Source organism: Myxocyprinus asiaticus, chromosome 16, assembly GCF_019703515.2.
Source record: "Myxocyprinus asiaticus isolate MX2 ecotype Aquarium Trade chromosome 16, UBuf_Myxa_2, whole genome shotgun sequence".
Classification (NCBI taxonomy): Eukaryota; Metazoa; Chordata; class Actinopteri; order Cypriniformes; family Catostomidae; genus Myxocyprinus; species Myxocyprinus asiaticus.
Window position 1 is genome coordinate 19,938,785 of NC_059359.1, and position 19,018 is coordinate 19,957,802.

General features: G+C 37.4%; 2 protein-coding genes across 6 annotated transcripts in view; one reads left to right on the top strand and one right to left on the bottom strand.

Moving 5' to 3' along the window:
• Positions 1-10,146, top strand: part of LOC127454511 (lamin-A-like) — a 33,330-nt gene extending 23,184 nt beyond the window's left edge. For all 3 annotated transcript variants that reach the window (XM_051721802.1, XM_051721801.1, XM_051721800.1), the window contains 9 exons: positions 1,189-1,359; positions 1,593-1,718; positions 2,284-2,504; positions 3,868-4,156; positions 5,508-5,615; positions 5,720-5,839; positions 5,981-6,040; positions 7,273-7,488; positions 7,816-10,146. In XM_051721802.1, the coding sequence (XP_051577762.1) occupies positions 1,189-1,359; positions 1,593-1,718; positions 2,284-2,504; positions 3,868-4,156; positions 5,508-5,615; positions 5,720-5,839; positions 5,981-6,040; positions 7,273-7,488; positions 7,816-7,851 (1,347 nt within the window). In that variant the 3' untranslated portion in view covers positions 7,852-10,146. The remainder of the gene's footprint in view (positions 1-1,188; positions 1,360-1,592; positions 1,719-2,283; positions 2,505-3,867; positions 4,157-5,507; positions 5,616-5,719; positions 5,840-5,980; positions 6,041-7,272; positions 7,489-7,815) is intronic.
• Positions 10,147-13,512: 3,366 nt separating this feature from the next.
• pear1 (platelet endothelial aggregation receptor 1) overlaps positions 13,513-19,018 on the bottom strand; it is a 73,612-nt gene continuing 68,106 nt past the window's right edge. For 2 of the 3 annotated variants that reach the window (XM_051721796.1, XM_051721793.1), the window contains exons 16-24: positions 18,779-18,910; positions 18,128-18,256; positions 17,377-17,514; positions 17,005-17,229; positions 16,524-16,633; positions 15,276-15,402; positions 15,126-15,188; positions 14,817-15,017; positions 13,513-14,188 (exon numbers count right to left, since the gene is read on the bottom strand). In XM_051721796.1, coding sequence (XP_051577756.1) covers positions 14,046-14,188; positions 14,817-15,017; positions 15,126-15,188; positions 15,276-15,402; positions 16,524-16,633; positions 17,005-17,229; positions 17,377-17,514; positions 18,128-18,256; positions 18,779-18,910 — 1,268 coding nt within the window. In that variant the 3' untranslated portion in view covers positions 13,513-14,045. The remainder of the gene's footprint in view (positions 14,189-14,816; positions 15,018-15,125; positions 15,189-15,275; positions 15,403-16,523; positions 16,634-17,004; positions 17,230-17,376; positions 17,515-18,127; positions 18,257-18,778; positions 18,911-19,018) is intronic. The other variant, XM_051721795.1, reaches the window with a different exon arrangement.

Here is a 19,018-nt window from a genome sequence, read left to right on the forward strand (position 1 = left end):
AATATTTATTGCAATCAATAGAATATTAGTTGAGCAAATTATGTCAAAATGATGACATTGTTTATGATTTTAATTATTAAATACAGTCAAGAAGAACAAGACATGACAGCCACAATGAGGTGGGACAGCCCAAAATCAAAATTTTAAAGGGATAGTTCACCCAAAAATGAAAATTCTCTCATAATTTACTCGCCCTCATGCCATCTTGGATGTTAATGAGTTTCTTTTTACTGCTGAACACAAATTAAGATTTTTATAAGAATATCTTATTTCTTATTAAGAAGAATAGCTTTGTAGGTCAATACATTGCAAGTGAATGGTGACCAGAACACCAAAAGCTACAAAAAGGAGATAAAGTCAGCATAAAAGTAATCCATATGACTCCAGTGGTTTAAATAATGTCTTCTGAAGCGATCCAGTTGGTTTTGAGTGAAAACAGACCAAAATATAACTCCTTTTCACTGTACATCTTGCCATTGCAGTCTCTAGGCACGATCATGATTTCAAGCTCAGTTACACTTCCAAGTGCTTGACGCATGCGGAGAGTACTAGATGGCGCTATAGGAAGTGTAATCGACCTTGAAATCATGATCGTCAAGGAGACTGCTGTCAAGGTGTACAGTTCCATTTTTATTTTGGTCTGTTCACACCCAAAACCAACTGAATCACTTCAGAAGACATTTATTAAACCACTGGAGTCTGATGGATTATGTTTATGCTGACTTTATCTGCTTTTTGGATCTTCAAAGCCTGATCACCATTCACTTGCATTGCATGGACCTACAGAGCTGAGATATTCTTCTAAAAAGCTTCTTTTGTGTTCTGCAGAAGAAAGAAAGTCATACACAGCTGGAATCGCATGAGGGTGAGTAAATGATGAGAGAATTTTCATTTTTAGGTGAACTATCCCTTTAAGGGGAATACAGACATTTGATGTGTTTAAAACAAGCTGCTTTCCATGCGAGTTTAATTTTATTTTAATAGTTTACAAAGCATGCTATTTGTGCTTCTAATGCTTTAAAAGTCATGGGACATTGAAGTGTACTATATTTGCAGAAAATTTACACTGTTACATGCTCCTCCTTACATACAGGATCTTTAGAATTCATTGATAACATACAGTATTTCAGTTGATGATTCGACATAGGCCTGCGGGACTCTCTCTGATACTCTGATGCCTTTCCACAGGAGCTCCGTGAGTCTAAACGCAGGCACGAGTCACGTATGGTGGAGATAGACAACCCCCGTCATCAGGATTTGGAGAGAAAATTGTCCGAGGCTTTGGCTGAACTCCGTGCCCAACACGAAGAGCAGCTTTGTGTCTACAAAGAAGAGATTGAGAAAACCTACAACTCCAAGGTAACACAACAATCAAAGCGAGAGCCATCAAATGTGGAAGATGTAGAAATGACTGTGATCTTCCATTTCACCTTAATCCCCCCGGAGGCACCTGGTCAAATAAATGAACCGGCCCACACTTTATACATATTTGCTGACTGATTGAGTGCCAGCAGTATTTGTTGAAAGGTTTTGGGTTTAAAGTTATACAGCATATCTGTCATTTAATAGTAATGCTGTTGTTGTGTGTGTAGCTGGAGAATGCTCGTCAGTCGGCTGACAGGAACAGTCACTTGGTGGGAGCTGCTCATGAAGAACTACAGCAGACACGTTTGAGGATGGAGGGTGTGACCTCTCAGCTCACTCAGTTGCAAAAACAGGTACACTCACATACAAACATTTCAAATATGTAACCTCCTGATTACAGTTGCTTGCTCAGACAAACTATACGTAAAATCTCATAGGAATCAATTGGAGATTTCCATTTAATAGTGCAATTTTCAGTCAGATCTGCTCGTAACATGGTAAAATGTATTCTTACGTGGGCTGTGATTGGTCTTCTTACAAATTAAAACTATTTGCAAACTGAATTGTAATTGGTCCTTTTGTTCTTGCATTTATTTATCCATTTAATTAGCATATTACTATCAATCTCTCTCCCTTTCTCACTCTGTATCTGGGTGTCCAACTTTTTTAACCAACTATCATTTAATTTTACCTAAAAATTTTGCATTATTATTTTGCTGCCTTGGAAGTATTGTTTCATCTTAAAATGCAAATCTTATTTATGTCTGCTCTTACAAAGTCAAAAAAAAAAAAAAAGATTGCATGCATATCCTTGTAAGAATGTGCTTAAACGCTAAATTAATCACACACTTGCACAAGTATCTCTCGTAACATTCATTAACTTTAATTAAATGTAATGGTTGCATTGTTGTCTGTTAGTTGGCTGCTCGAGAAGCCAAGATCCGTGAGCTGGAGGAGGCCCTGTCCAGAGAGAGGGACATCATGCGTCGTCGTCTGGATGAGAAGGAGAAAGATATGGCTGAAATGAGACAGCGCATGCAGCAGCAACTGGACGAGTACCAGGAGTTGCTGGACATCAAGCTGGCACTAGACATGGAGATTAGTGCCTACCGGAAACTTCTGGAAGGCGAGGAGGAGAGGTAAGAAATGGGATTTAACTAACATTGCACAAGCGCTACACAGAATAAACCAAGAACAGAGTTCCCATTGTTATGAGAAATCAGAGAACTTTAAAATGGAATTTTCTAGGCTTGGAAACTCAGCTAAATATTTCTGTTGGGTCGAGTAAAGGCCCTGATGGTGCATCATACGAAATCGAAGAACAAACTGGTGTGACGTCAATTACACCAAAATCTTGCTAAAAAGAATGCGTTTTTGCGTTCGTTTTGGTGGTTTGTAACAGCTAGATGGGGCGAACTTTTTACCGGCTACTAAATACCTTCTTACTGTCATTGTCCATGTCATGAGAAGGTGTGACCTGAAGCTCCACCTACTTTGAGACCAAAAGCTAATTATGTTTACGTTGTTCAGTCAGTCAAGATAAGTCAACATGAACACACAGGCATACAGGGTTATTAGCGAGCTGATGCACCATGTCTGCGATTTTTGTTATTGTTTGTTTAATTAGTCTACAAAAGGAACCAAATCTTCTCAAATACTCATAAGTGCCCATTCGTTCATGTGCCATCTGCAGTGAAAGCCATTCACACATCTGCCCAAAGTAAGATATGTCTCTCGTATCATCATTCTTTTGTCTGTATTCTGCTCATTAACACTCTCTTATACACCCATCTTTGCAGTAGTATCAGTGTCATCATAAATGACAATAACAGAGTGTAATTGGTGCAAATTATGGCCGTGTTTACCTTGTTAGCACATTAGTGTCATGAATTCAGAATGTAAACAAGACAAATAGCACATTATGTACTGCATATATTACTTTAAATCATCATTGAGTGGTTAAAACAGCTTATTTTACTGACCTCATGTGAATTCTACTCTACACAAAGTGATAACACGTTTTAATGTCACATTAGTAAAGGTTTTACTGAGCGTCCACATATTTAAATGTACTTCTAAACGCCTCCCATGTGGCAGGTGTCTGAATGTTTGCAAACAGTTTACCGTTGCTCAGCTGTTTCAAACTTATTTTTACTACTGAAAGAAGAACTTCTCCGGAAGTATATCAGGGCCTTAAAACCATAGTGATCTGATTTGTTAGTGAATTGTTTTTTGAGTCAGTTCTTTCAATGAACTGGTCGAATTACTCCCCCCCAACACTGCACATTTTGTATATCTTCATTTTCTGACACACCCAGTTCAGGTCTTGGGTCTGTTTGATTGTGGGGGGGGATCAAAAAGTGTGGGAACCCTGAAATAAACATAACAAAACTAAACGATGTGCACACACACACACAAAAAAGTAGACAAGCAGATCACTACCATAATTGCATAATTACATGGAGAATATGATCTTTAAATCCACCCTCTCTCTCTGTATAGGCTGCGCCTCTCTCCGAGTCCACCTCCTGTGCGTAGTGTGACAGTGACCCGCTCCTCTGGTTCTGGTACTCACGCTCACACACGTGTGGTCCAGAGCAGCTCCAGTCGCACCTCTTCCGGAGCCAAAAAGCGGCGTATGAACGATAATGACAGCGATGCCTCCAGTGTGGTCGGTGGAACCGTCACACGCACACGTGTTTCCCAGCAGGCCTCTGCCAGTGGCCGCGTGACCGTGGATGAAGTGGACATGGAGGGCAAATATGTCCGGCTCAATAACAAGTCTGACAAGGTGAGAAAAGAAGGATAACCGCTGATAGAAAGGCTTTGGTGAGAACCAGTAAATGGGTATTTCTTCAACTATGGGAATTTTTATGTCTCAGAGGTTTCATTGTTTATCAAAAATAGCAGATTTCAACTTTTTTTTCTTTTTAGTTATATGAAGGTTACATTACAACTGTATTGGAAACTTATAACCAGGTCTTCATTATTTATTTTTGCAACTTTTCAAATGCCTTTTATGTATAGATTTTATTGTTTTACCCTTGTCCTAGACTTGAAATATTAAAAACCATCATAAAATATAAATTATTATATTTCTAAATCTGTCACAATCTGAACACGGATTGAAATAAACAAACCTCCATTTAAACCTAAAACAATTTTTGTGGTGTAATTTTATTATATATATATATATATTCATATTATTACATTGTGTATATTTAGCATACATAAGTTTCAAAATAAGCCATAGTAGGTCAAGGCACTATTATAATTTTTAAAGGGGTCATGACATGCCTTGTTTTATTGTTTTAATATGTTCATTGAGGTTAACTTATAATATTAGTAAAGTTCCTAGCACAAAAAACAAATATATTTTTTTGTGAAACATGATCATTTTCCACCCTCATTTGGACCCTTTGTCAGATACGCTCGGTTTTGATGCTGCTTCTCCTTTAAGACTTGACAGTAAACGGCCACTGTTCTGATTGGCCCTCTGCTCTTGACTGACCTGCTCTTTTTTTTTATTTTTATTTTTTACTTGCCATCTCACTGCTCACCGCTACTGGCCATGCTACGGAAGTGATAAGGTAAAGTAGGCATTGATGTGTTGTTGTGGAGGCGATCGGATGCAAATGTGTACCACAGTGTGACATCACAATGTGTAGGAAGTAAATAATTAGTTGTTTTGGCAGCTTGGTTTAAACAAATGCTCTTTTTGCAGTGAGAAGCAAGTTTTTAAGTTCTGAAATAGTTAGTTTTTTTAATAGTACAATGACCTCTTATATGTCAAAAAATCAAGGAAATTTGATTCCTCATGTCATGACCCCTTTTAAAGTGTAATTTTCACCACAGAATGCTACCAAACACTATACATAACTTGAGATGTGGCACAAACAACATTTGTGGGTGCAGAAAAAATGAGAAAAATGACAGAATGCTCCTGTTATTCATGCATATCTTTGGTTGGACATTGTTAGTTGACAAATAAACTAGTGAGAGTGTGAAAAGTATATTTTAAGACAGTTTATGTTCTAAAGGTCTTCAGGCCCAAAAGTGAAATAACCCATAGTTGAAGAAACATTCGAAGAATAATGTAACATTATAAACCAATTTTGTTTATTAAATGAATCTCTACCCAGGATCAAACTTTGGGACACTGGCAGGTGAAGAGGCAGATTGGTTCCGGCACTCCCATCATCTTCAAGTTCCCACCGAAATTTACCCTGAAGGCGGGGCAGACTGTCACAGTACGTAATGAATTACATATGCAACTATCACCAGTGTTTACATTTTTGACTCACTCCAGTGCGACATGTTACTCACTCCAGACTCTCACTCTTTCTGCTGTCAGATTTGGGCTGCAGGAGCTGGTGGAACCCACAACCCTCCATCTGATCTGGTATGGAAGACTCAGAACTCATGGGGCAGTGGAGATATTTTCCAGACCACCCTCATCAGTGCCAGTGGAGAGGTGAGATAATGTTAAACAAATCATCCAGCATTGTTGATGTCCATATGGATTCATCAACAGCTTATTGAATAGAGTTTAATTTGATTTGAGGCGGAGTTGACTAATTTGCCTCCCTCTTTCTCTGTCTTTCCGTTTCTCCAGGAAATGGCCATGAGGAAGGTCACACGTACTCTATTCCAGGATGATGAAGATGATGATATGGTACATAGTTATTTGTATTTTATTATCGTTTTTTTTTTTTTTTTTTATAATATATTTGAATTTTGCAAGATTTCAATTAAAACATGGGTCAGTAAAAGGCCCCATAAAATCACTTGACAAGCTTGGATTTCTGTGCTGTGTTGGCATACAGTATATCCTATTGAAACAGTATTTTTAAATAGCCAGTAGGCTTTAGGTACGTCACAGCCATGAACCATGATTTGCTGCTTACTGTTTGGTTGCAGGGGGAGGGACATGCTCATGTTAGGGAGCATTGTTAATTGGACATAAATCTGTGTAGTGCAAGATGTGTCATCAATATTTTTGGTCTGTTTCCCAGAAGAGAAAGATGTTCATCTCAAAACATTCAGTACATTTTAAATGTATATTATCTGCTAAAAGGAAATTTTGTCAATGTTTAGGAGTACACGAGCATATAAATGGCCTCAAAGCAAAAGTTTTTTTTAGTTTTCTTTATCCCCTTTTCTCCCAATTTGGAATGCCCAATTCCCACTACTTAGTAGGTCCTCGTGGTGGTGTGGTTACTCATATCAATCCGGATGGCCGAGGACAAGTCTCAGTTGCCTCTGCTTCTGAGACCGTCAGTCCATGCGTCTTATCACATGGCTCGTCAGGCATAACACTGTGGAGACTCCGCATGTGGAGGCTCATGCTACCTTCCGCGATCCACGCACAACTTACCACACGCCCCATTGAGAGCGAGAACTACTAATCGCGACCACGAGGAGGTTACCCCATGTGACTCTACCCTCCCTAGCAACCGGGCCAATTTAGTTGCTTAGGAGACCTGGCTGGAGTCACTCAGCACACCCTGGATTCAAACTCACGACTCCAGGGGTGGGAGTTGGCGCCAATACACGCTGAGCTACCCAGGCCTCCAAAGCAAACATTTTGATTTCCTGTGGTCTTTAAGATTCAGATTAATTCCTGTACACCCAGATCTCAAGTGAGCATCTCCTTTCAACTCAGTGTCTTCCTCAAAGAACTTAGTATTACTAAGTATTACTTAATCACTGTGGTCATAATCGTATTTCTTTACCCAGCTCTATACTTTGGTTAAAGGCTTTGTTTGGGATTTGTTTGGGTGTGGCCTTTCCGCAATGAATCATCGCAATAAAATGAACTGAGACCTGCCAGCGCAGACTTTATCTATAATAAGCTCCATTACTTAGTTGTCTCTCTTGTTCACTGCTTACTGTCTCCCCCTGCAGGCCGCCCATAGCACATGCGGAGATGGTGAGTACAACCTCCGCAGTCGCACGGTGGTCTGTGGCTCGTGTGGCCAGCCATCAGACAAAAACAGCAGCTGCGTGTCGGCCAGCTCAGGAGTGTCAAGTGCGTCTCGCTCATTCTGCAGTGGAGGAGGGCTGCCTGAAGCTTTTGTGTCTCCCTCACACTTCATTATGGGCAACGACAAACCCAGACTGGTTTGTTCATTGTTTTTTCTAACTTATTTATTTTTATTTTTTTTACTCTCTCTCTCTCTCTCTCTCTCTCTCTAAAGATTTTTTTAATTTAAAATGGTCATTAAATGTTTTCTGAGGGATTTCATTATTATTATTATAAAGCTTTGTTATAAACTGTCTAGACTTAACAAATAATTAATTATTAAATAATTATAATAATTAATGAGTGTTTTTTTTCCCCTTAATTTTCCATCATTTTTTAAAGAAAAATTATAATAATAAAAAAGGTCTGCAGCAGTCTTAATTTACTTTAATTTATAGTTCTCTTTTTTTTTTTTTTTTTTTCAGATTGGACCCAAACCAGAGAACTGCTCCATTATGTAAACCAGCTGTTTACAGCCCTGACATCTATCCTTTCACATGAACCAGGAAGAATATGTCCCTTTACTAGTTATTTTTCTTCTTATTACATTATATATTTTGTACTTTCTTATTTTATATTTCATAATCTGCGGGGTAGATTTTTGGCTTTTGTATGGCAAAAGGCTTCATGGCAGCTTGTATGCTTTAGTTTGAGAATTGTATGTACCATGTTACTTTAATAGATATGCATGTTGGCCTGACAGCAGCTTCAGAATAACCGTACTGTACTCAGGGAGAGAGGTGAACAGAGCATCTCACACTCATACCATAAGCTCTCCATGGCAATGCTGTCAGAATGCAACACGCACAGTCAAGAAACGCTCTTCATTACAAAACTGTCATGTAGTGTACTGTACAGCCTTACCACAGGCTGATTTTATAGCTTGCATACAAGAATAAGTAAACATACTAAGAGTCAGTTAATGCAATGCAGAAATTAGGTTCCATTTTATACAGTATCTGCTGTCCCATACGTCTGTGGTTTACACCTAATTAAGTTTTATGGTATTTTCGTGCTACCTCTTGCAGTCATGTGTTCTAGATTATGTGTACCTGCTAAAGGGAAGTATACATGATATCATCAAAAGAACGAGCACTGCTATCAATTATGTACGTCAATAGAAAGGACTTATAAATTTACAGTAGAGCTTAATGTCAGAATCATGTAATTCTATGCAGTTCTGTTACAGTGAGACTACAGGGTCTAAAACTATTATACAAATGCTCTGGAAGGAAAACTATTGTTTGAGTTGCACATTTGAAGTGGTACTGTGTGTCTTTTGGAAATGTGCTTACAGGCCCTGACAAGACTTTAGTATAATCATGTCTTATGCAGTAAGAGTTAAGAGAGGTTTTTGTCAGATTTGCAGCAACTATAAAACTTCTAATCCAAAGAAAATCTTAGAAATTGTTAGTAATTGCCAAGTTGTCAACATTAAACAAAAACTGATTGATTGTTTTAGTCATTAAACTTGTGAAGTTTACATATAGAGAAAAGATATTTCTAATATGTTATGTTACCAGAGTATCATGTTATGTTTAAAGTGCTGAGTACTAAAGAATAATTGCAAATGATGCAGGTTTGAGATTAAGTTTTGTGTTTGCCCCTAGAGGCAGAATATTTGAAAATGCAAAATGAGCACCGTCATTGCCTGGTTTAACTGACTTTTTTTTTTTTTTTTTTTTTACATTGGCACTTGAAATGTTTGAGTTTAGTTGAAACCTTATTTACATTTACACTAAAACCTTTGTATTTGTGATTTCTCTATGGACTGAGTGTTGATTTGCCCTAGTCTCTCCTCTCTTTCAGTTTTTGTTCAAGTTCCTCTTCTGGACAGCTTTTAGGCTTTAGTTATCTGAATAATCTGCCATTACCGTCACTACAACTGAAAGTTATTGTCTGTTTTTGAAAGGTCCTGTCCTTTTAGGGCAGAAAGACAGGTTCTAAATTGAGAATCAGATTGCTTACAAAGGAAAGGAAGGCAGATTTGGTTTCAGAGAGCTGGAACAAGAATATGATGCATCATAATAAATACTTTTTAAAGACTCCTTTCATCATAGAAATACAATTTACAGCATAAAAACTGAGCCTAAATACAGCTCACAAGAAAGAGGACTGGATATTGCTGGCAAATAAAAAAAGGTATTGTATTGCTTTGCAAAGCTTTGGGATGCTTCATGAGAATTTGGAATAGTATATCTATTTTTTCTACTTATACTTAAGAATTGTGGTTTTGTATCTCTACTTAAATACCCATTGTCATTATTGTAATAAGCCATATCTTTTTTTTTTTGTTTTGTTTTGTTTTGTTTTTTTTAACCAAAACCTGATTTCACTTTGTAGTGACAAGTGGAATCATTAAATTTGACTGTTGGATATCAATGTTTCTGAAAAGGTAATTTCCTGTTGGATTACATTTTCATTGTGAAACAAAAAGATTTAATATAAGATCATGACAGAAAATAAGAATTTGTTTGTTTTTTTTTTTTTTTTTTTTAAGATATTTTGTTAGATGGCTAATTTCATGAAGGTTTTGTAAAAAAAAAAAAAAAGAAAAAAGAAAAATATCAAACAGACTGCAGGGCTTGAATTTTTGTTGCTTTGCTTCCTCAGATTTTGTAATGCTTGTTTGACATTATCATTTACTGTTTTGTAAGGAATTTCATAATTGTATGATTTATGTAAAACCTGAGCGCCTTGTTATAAACTGTGCCTTGATCTTATTCAATTAAAACAAATAAAGCCTTTTCAAATGCTTTCCAGCTTAATATAAAACATTTACACATTTTGTGCCTTTTAAACTTCTAAAGTTTTTTTTTTATTTAAAGAAAGCTCAGCAGCACTCTTCTGTTTTTAGCACAAATCTCATTAAGGATGGGACAGCACAAGTGAGTGAAATGAAATGCTTGCAAAGCTATGCTTTAAATGTCGAAAAGCCCATAGCAATAACATGCAATTATCATCAAAACTGTGACGCTACTAAACAAGTTGTCAAGATACTGTATGTCCCAGAGATGGAAACTCGAGTCTCCGACTTGGACTCGAGTTGCACTTAAGTCGCCAAAAAAATGACTTGCGACTTGACTCGGACTTGAAAACAAAGACTGGTGAAAAAACAAGTCATTATGGAATGGCATTTCCGATGACAATGTTATCTTTTCTACACCACATGCCAGAATCAAATCAAACACCTTTTTTTTAATTTTTTTTATTTTTATTAATTCCTGACCCTATCAATATGTGCTGCACCTGCCAAATATCACAAAAAAACAAAAAAAAAAAAAAAAACAAAGGCTTGCTTGCTGTCCATTTTCAAGAAATACATTTGTTTCCTTTTCTTGTTTCTTCTTCAAGTATTAGCTACCATTTACTTAATATCCAGGTTTACTTAACTCGTAACTGGCCTGTAAATGACTTACACTTCCATAAGCATTTTATGACCCTGTCTGACTTATTCCCACAGATCGGTTCTTTCTCATGGTGCCTGTGATTCCGACTAGTACTACTCTGACTATTTCTAACATGTTTATATGGTAGAAAAAGTAGGCTATGAGTAGTATGCTAGTATGAGATTCCGAATTCAGCCTCACTCAAACTCGACTGATTCAAAAGAACCGATACAATGGAGCGATTCGTTAATTCATTGAGATCTTCGATTCAACATGATGTCATCAACTAAACCGCCCTTCATCATATCATTTGGTTTCAAAAACATGAGGGATGAACATCAAAGACGCTAGCACAACTACATCGAACTTCATTAGACATTTTAAAACTCACACAGAAAGGAAAACCATGCTTTCGTGCGGTGAAAAAAGTTTAGCTAATGTTAGCTAGAAAGGTAAACTGTTGTTTTTAGGTTTCTTACTTTAGTTTTACGAGTTAGTTTTTACTAACCCCATATCCTTTTAGTGAAAAGAGAGAACTAAGTATGTTTTTTAGCACGTAAACATATGTGCAGTAACTTGACTGAAATTATTAAAACATCACTAGTCCCTCAAATATCTAGTTGAGGCTTCTGTTATTTGTCACTCTTTTCTATAAATGAAAAATACTAGATAGTAAAATTTGCAGTAAAACGTGTATATGCCATTGTCATGCATATGGCGTTTATATATTATATATATATATATATATATATATATATATATATATATATATATATGCGTCATCATCGCTCCAGGCTTAGTGCGAGAACACTATGTTTCATTATATTTTAGCAAACTTTTGAATCAAGATTCTATGAAAGTTTAAATTAATTCTTTATTCATTGTTTCTATATTCCTGCTCATAAATAATAAAAGATATTTGCTTGTATTACTAGAAATCGAGCTCTGAATTTTTGTTTAAATTGATTAATTTAGCACTTGGGTTAGGACTATGCCCTGCAACTGCATTTTGCATTGTTTATCTGTTTTCTTGTTATTTAGGGAGAACTTTTGGATAAATTTTATTTATTTATTTATTGTTTACTGTATAATAATCAAATTAATGATTTAAGTAAAACATTGTGCACTTCATTATACAATTTTGAATAAATGAACAAGACATCCTCTAGAAGTAATTAGTTTTAATATTTCAAAATTGAGTTAGCCTCATACACGGTTAAGTACACTGGAGAGCAGCTGGAGTTAAAGAACTATTGTCAAAAACAAACAAAAAAGTAAGACTTGTGACCAAAGACTCCACCTCAAAGGCTTGAGACTTGACTTGAACTCCACCTCAAAGACTTGTGTCTTGACTTGAACTCCACCTCAAAGACTTGAGACTTGACTTGAACTCCACCTCAAAGTCTTGAGACTTGACTTGGATTCCACCTCAAAGACTTGTGTCTTGACTTGAACTCCACCTCAAAGACTTGAGACTTGACGAACTCCGACTTGAGACCTGACTTGAACTCCACCTCAAAGTCTTGAGACTTGACTTGGATTCCACCTCAAAGTCTTGAGACTTGACTTGGATTCCACCTCAAAGTCTTGAGACTTGACTTGGATTCCACCTCAAAGACTTGTGTCTTGACTTGAACTCCACCTCAAAGACTTGAGACTTGACTTGAACTCCACCTCAAAGACTTGTGTCTTGACTTGAACTCCACCTCAAAGACTTGAGACTTGCCTTGAACTCCACCTCAAAGACTTGTGTCTTGACTTGAACTCCACCTCAGAGACTTGAGACTTGCCTTGAACTCCACCTTAAAGACTTGAGACTTGACTTGAACTCCACCTCAAAGTCTTGAGACTTGACTTGGATTCCACCTCAAAGACTTGTGTCTTGACTTGAACTCCACCTCAAAGACTTGAGACTTGCCTTGAACTCCACCTCAAAGACTTGTGTCTTGACTTGAACTCCACCTCAGAGACTTGAGACTTGCCTTGAACTCCACCTTAAAGACTTGAGACTTGACTTGAACTCCACCTCAAAGTCTTGAGACTTGACTTGGATTCCACCTCAAAGACTTGTGTCTTGACTTGAACTCCACCTCAAAGACTTGAGACTTGACTTGAACTCCACCTCAAAGACTTGTGTCTTGACTTGAACTCCACCTCAAAGACTTGAGACTTGCCTTGAACTCCACCTCAAAGACTTGAGACTTGACTTGAACTCCACCTCAAAGACTTGTGTCTTGACTTGAACTCCACTTCAAAGACTTGAGACTTGCCTTGAACTCCACCTCAAAGACTTGAGACTTGACTTGAACTCCACCTCAAAGACTTGTGTCTTGACTTGAACTCCACCTCAGAGACTTGAGACTTGCCTTGAACTCCACCTTAAAGACTCGAGACTTGACTTGAACTCCACCTAAAAGACTTGTGTCTTGACTTGGACTCCACCTCAAAGACTTGTGTCTTGACTTAAACTCCACCTCAAAGACTTGAGACTTGACTTGAACTCCACCTCAAAGACTCGAGACTTGACTTGGACCTCAGGGACTTGTGAACATGTCTGCTATGTACAGTACATGCTGCGTTTGTTGTGGAAATGTGTTTTGTATGCAAATAGCTGAGTCTTGAGGCATCATTTGAATGAGGCTAAATAATTAGCTGTTCTGATGGTTAATGGGACTTTGTTTTATCAAAAAGGAAGCAGTTGGAGTTTCAATGAAAAGCCAGTACAAGTGGTGCATGAAAACTTTATTTTTTATTTACATTATTTACAGTTTTTATGGTTGCATTCAACTCAGATTCAAAGAAAACTTTCAATGCTCTATCTTAAAAACTCATCTGAAGCTTGTTCTGTAGCTGTTAACAATTATATTGTCATTTACAACCCTGATTACCAGATTATGTAAAAGCATGAATTACATTTAAAATGTTAAGATATGTAACATTTAAATGCCTTCAAAGGAGAAATTTTTGCTCCATGAGCATTTAATGATAGTTAATATTGTCCAATAGATGGCAGTGTTATGCAGTTGTGGTGACAGTCACTGGTTTAAGCTAATTTTATCCATCCATTCATACCCTCATCCATCTGTTATGAGCAACATTTGATAATCCAGTTCATAAAGCAGGCATCAAACTGACTCTGTATTGGCAGTGAATTCAGACCCGTGTCGAGGAGGGGGAGGGGTTAAAGGTCTTAGGTCAAAGACCACTAGTACCTGCCCTGTTTTAGAAAAAAAAAAAACAGTCTTTAAATGTAGAGTTTATAGAGATCAGTGGATCAGTCTCCGTGGCGATGGAGAGGGTGGTCTCCGCACAGGGGGTAGGTCATAATGTCCAGGGATGTGGCTGTTGATTGGCAGATCATAGTGATTCTGAGGCTCCTGTTCCAGAACATTGCCAAGGGAACAGTTTTCTAAATTAAAGTGAACAAAAATAGTTTAAACACTGAACCAGACATAAAACGGCAAACACAACCTATGATGTTATACCCAAATGTGTGTCATGATACATAATCAGTGCTTATGGAAATACTAGAGAGCACACTTTGTAAAAATTTTTGCAGCACCACCGTGCTCAACTTGCATAGTTTTCCATTATATTCAAACCAAATCATTATCAAAGGACAGATTATTTACTCTAGTCATTACTGGATGATATATTGTGTATAAGTAACTTTCATAGAGCCTACACAATGTATTTTTTAAGTTACAAGTATGTCGTTTTGTGGTTTGATGGCTTGAATGAAACCTCTTCAAAGCTACATACAGAGAAATTGCATAATAAACGTCACCATTTCTAATCATTCAGTTTGCACAGTTACACCAGTTTCATACACTAACCTGCAAACGTATCAATGCTACTTTGTTCACTCTTAAAGAAGTACAAAAACCTTTGTAACTTTGGACTGTCATCAGCTCGTAATGTGTATGTGATATCTAAGCCTATCCTACCCGTGATCAGCTTCAGTAAATGTTATGTCGCCCCTTGAGGTTTCCCAAAAACAGACTCAGAACAAATGTGTGAATGGCCCCTAAGGCTACCTCTGCATGACAGAGTAGGGGGATTCATCACAGGTGGGCTGATTTCAGTGTCGGATCTCTCCTGAGGCATCGCAGACTTCATCTCCACATAGCTGCACTCTGGAGGACATGGTGGCAGGCCAGGTAGATCTTTGATGGTGGCATATGGGTTCTCGCTGTTCAGAGAGCTGCTGCTAACAGCCACGCAGGAATCCTTCAACTCTGCAACCACAACAACGGCTGTTAGGGAATGTATGACACAGCTGAAGAATGGCTACATTTTGTCAATCATGTGTTATATAGGAAAAAATATATCTGAGGCACTTTCACCTTTGTTGTAGTGCTCCCCAAGAGTAGTGCTATAGCTGTAACTCCGATCAATCCCAAAAGCACCTGCAAACCAATAAAGACCACATCCAATTTATGCCGCCATAATTTAGAAGTCAAGTGTTACTTAACTGAAATTGTTTCACAGGATACCTGGATCTTTAGGTGGCTCCTGATGCTTCCAGCCTGGAGGAAGAGTAGCATTGGTGTCTGCCCCAAACAGACCACTCCTCTCTCTCTCCATGTTCTTCAGACTGCAGAAGAGCTGGTTGTTGGTGTTCTGTAAAATCATGGGAGACAAAAATTCAGCTCAGAATCACTCTGTATCAGTGCTACACTGTTACTCTGATTCAAAAACCAACAAGAAGTGTATGTCACTCTGGATAACAGGTTTCTGTAAACCTTTGTAATCAAGGCAAGGTAAGGCAAGTTTATTTACATAGCACTTTTCATACACATTGTTATGCTTAACATAAGCAAGAGAAGAGAAAGAAATTAAGACCTAAAATATCGATTTTAAAATCATGTAAGATCAAGAAATAAAAAAAGAATAAAAAGAAAGTAATACCATTTTTCATTTAAGAATGTATTCAAATAAATAAAATCAATACATATGAATATAATCAATCAAAAATGTAATCAATTATTCTACTTACAGATATAGTTAACTACACTGCAGCGCCTACTACTGCTGAGAGGAGGTAATTGACATGTTCAGAGGCATAACAGCAATTATATTAAAGGGATAGTTCACCCAAAAATTTAAATTCTCTCATCATTTACTCATCCTCATGCCATCCCAGATGTGTATGATTTTATTTCTTCAGTAGAACACAAACAGAGATTTTTAAAAAAATATCTCAGCTATGTAGGTCAATACAATGCAAGTGAATGGTGATCAGAACTATATAGGTCATATAATTTTTCATAGTTATTTTTTACTATACATCTCCATTTTTACTTCCACATTCTTCTTTTGTTTTTGGTGATTTGCATTTTTTGTGTATATTGCCACCTAATGGGCAGGGAGGAGAATTTATAGTAAAAAAGGACTTAAATATTGATTTGTTCCACACTTATCAAATCGCTTCTGAAGATATAGATTTAACCACTGGAATCATATGGATTACTTTTATGCTGCCTTTATATGCTTTTTGAACCTTCAAATTTCTGGCCACCATTCACTTGCATTGTATGGACCTTCAGAGCTGAGATATTCTTTTAAAAATCTTCATTTGTGTTCAGCAGAAGAGAAGAAGGCATACACATCTAGGATGGTATGAGGGTGAGTAAATTATAAAAGAATCTTCCTTTTTGGATAAACTATCCCTTTAACAATATTTCAATCATATGCACATGTTTTTATCAGTGCTATTTAAAAGCTATGGCAGTATTTCTCACCTTGATGGGCCGGTCCTGGTTGTTGGGCAGATGTGGCAGTGGAGGTCTGTTCTGAGAGAGCGTGTGGTAACTCGGGTTTGAGTAATAGTGATGGTAGCTGTGCGGTACATCTATAAGATGAAAAAATATTTTTTATTAGACAAAAATGTTCATGGTTATTAATCTGTTTAATAATAATAATCCTGAATAAAACATTTAAAAGGATAGTTCACCCAAAAATTTAAATTATGCAATCATTTACTCACTCCAAATCCGTTTGACTTCAATTTCTTCCACTGAACACTAAAGATATTTAGTCAGAATGGCAGCCTCGGTCACCATATACTTTCCGTGCTTGGTAAAAAATACTCAATGAAAGTGAGTTGTGACTGAGACTAACATACTACCTAACATCTCTTTGTTGTGTTCCACAGAAGAAAGAAAGTCATATAGGTTTGAAATAAAATTACGGTAATCCCTTTAAGACTCCCGAGGCTGATACCTGGCACGGCGTACTCTGAAGTGGCAGTGCGGGTTGAAGAGAAGGATACAACAGGCGTGTTGCTCTGCTTGTCTTGCTGTCTGCGCCGATACAACAGCAGGGCAGCCAACAAGAGCACCACCAGAATTACCAGCACAACAATGCCTGCAATCACACCCCAGGAGTCCCTCTCCACTGGAGACACAGGCACCATCATACTCTGTTCTCGCTCTGACAAAGACACAACTTTAGACATAACAAACACTGAACTACATTAATAACATCTGCATACAAGAAGCAAATATAAAAAAAAGCTAATTTACATTCCACACAAAGATGAATTGCTGTTAAGAAATAACATTAATGCTACAACTTCACCAATCAGTTTCTAACCTGTTTTAATATCTGGTTTGCAGTCCTCGTCTAGTCCAGGTACACACACGCAGATTCCGGTGTGAGGGTCACAGGAATGGTTTGGGCCACATGAGCAGGTCTGGGCACAGTTAGTGCCAAATGTCCCTGTTTGACACACTACAAAGACAGACATTTGGCAAATGTTTAATATACTTGTGGAGAATTTTGGAGTGACAGCATAAACCTGGTCCAGGACTAAAGTGCAATCAGCATGTGACTTTTTATTCCAAGACAACATCCAGAAAATAGACTTTTTTTTTTCTTTTTTCTTTTTTTAAGAAGAAGAAACAACTAATATTCAACTTAATTGTAACATTTTAACATGAGCAATGAAGATAGCTATGGGCTGAACCGTTCGTTTGCTAGTCTGTTTTTTAACTCACAGCACTTTTTCACTATGCATGTTTAAAATAAAACAAACTGTATTTTGCTAGACTTTTTTTTCAGTCTAATTGTCATTCAGTGTGACTTTTGTGATTTTGATCTATTCTTTGTCTCCACGCACCTGAAGTAACAACATTTTTCAGTGCAACAATTCCCTCTGTTTAAAATTGTAACAGTTAAAAGGAAAATTCTGAACTTGCAAGACAGAAAAGTTGATGCTGTGAGGAATGAACCAACATTGAGAAGCCTCTATAATAAAATCTCTTGCATCTTTTCTATTGATCAGGCAATAAAGCCAATAAAATAAATATGACTCTAATAGAGATGGTCAAGTACAGGGACTCACACAGAGAGCAGTCTTGTCCAGTCCATCCAGGGGGACAGATACATGAGCCATCCTGGTGGTGACATGTTGCATTATTGCCACACTTACAAATACTGCTACACTGGTTTCCATGCCGACCGACAGGGCAGGCTAGAGATCAGACAAAAACAGCACTTTTCAGGACTGTGCACAATTTAAATAAACCCAAATTTGCACTAGAATCCCTAGAATTAAGCTAAATCTGGGGACATCTGATAAAGAGACTAAACAACATCTTAAAATGCCATAGGATTTATTTTACAGTTAGGCATAGTTTACAGTTATTATAATTATTTGTAACTTAAGAATAATAGAAATTAATGGACAATTTCCATTTAAATAGCTACTGTAGGTGAACATTTGTGTGTGTGTGTGTGTGTGTGTGTGTGTGTGTGTGTTTGGGGGGCGGGGGACAGGTATGGCCAGTCAAACCTGAAATCATCTACACTGTGGGGACCAACGGCAGAGTTAGGGGATAGAAATTATTGATTTGATCTAAAAATATTGTTAGTTCTGTCAAAAAATAAATAAATAAATAAATAAATAAGTCAATGGAAAGTCCCCACCATGATAGAAACACAAATGTGTGTGTGTGTGTGTGTGTGTGTGTGTGTGTGTGTGTGTATAACTAACCATGTTCACAGAGTGGTCCAGTATAGCCAGGCAGACACAGACAGTCGCCTTTAATGTGATGGCAGGAAGAGGCATGAACACATGGAGGACACTGGCGGCTGCATTTTTCGCCATACAGACCGGCACTGCACACTATAGAGGTGAGAAACATAGAAGACCACTGTTTATATCAGCTCTAATGTGACACTTAAAGCTGCACTATGTAAGATTTTTTGTTAAAAATGAACAAATTGCCATTAT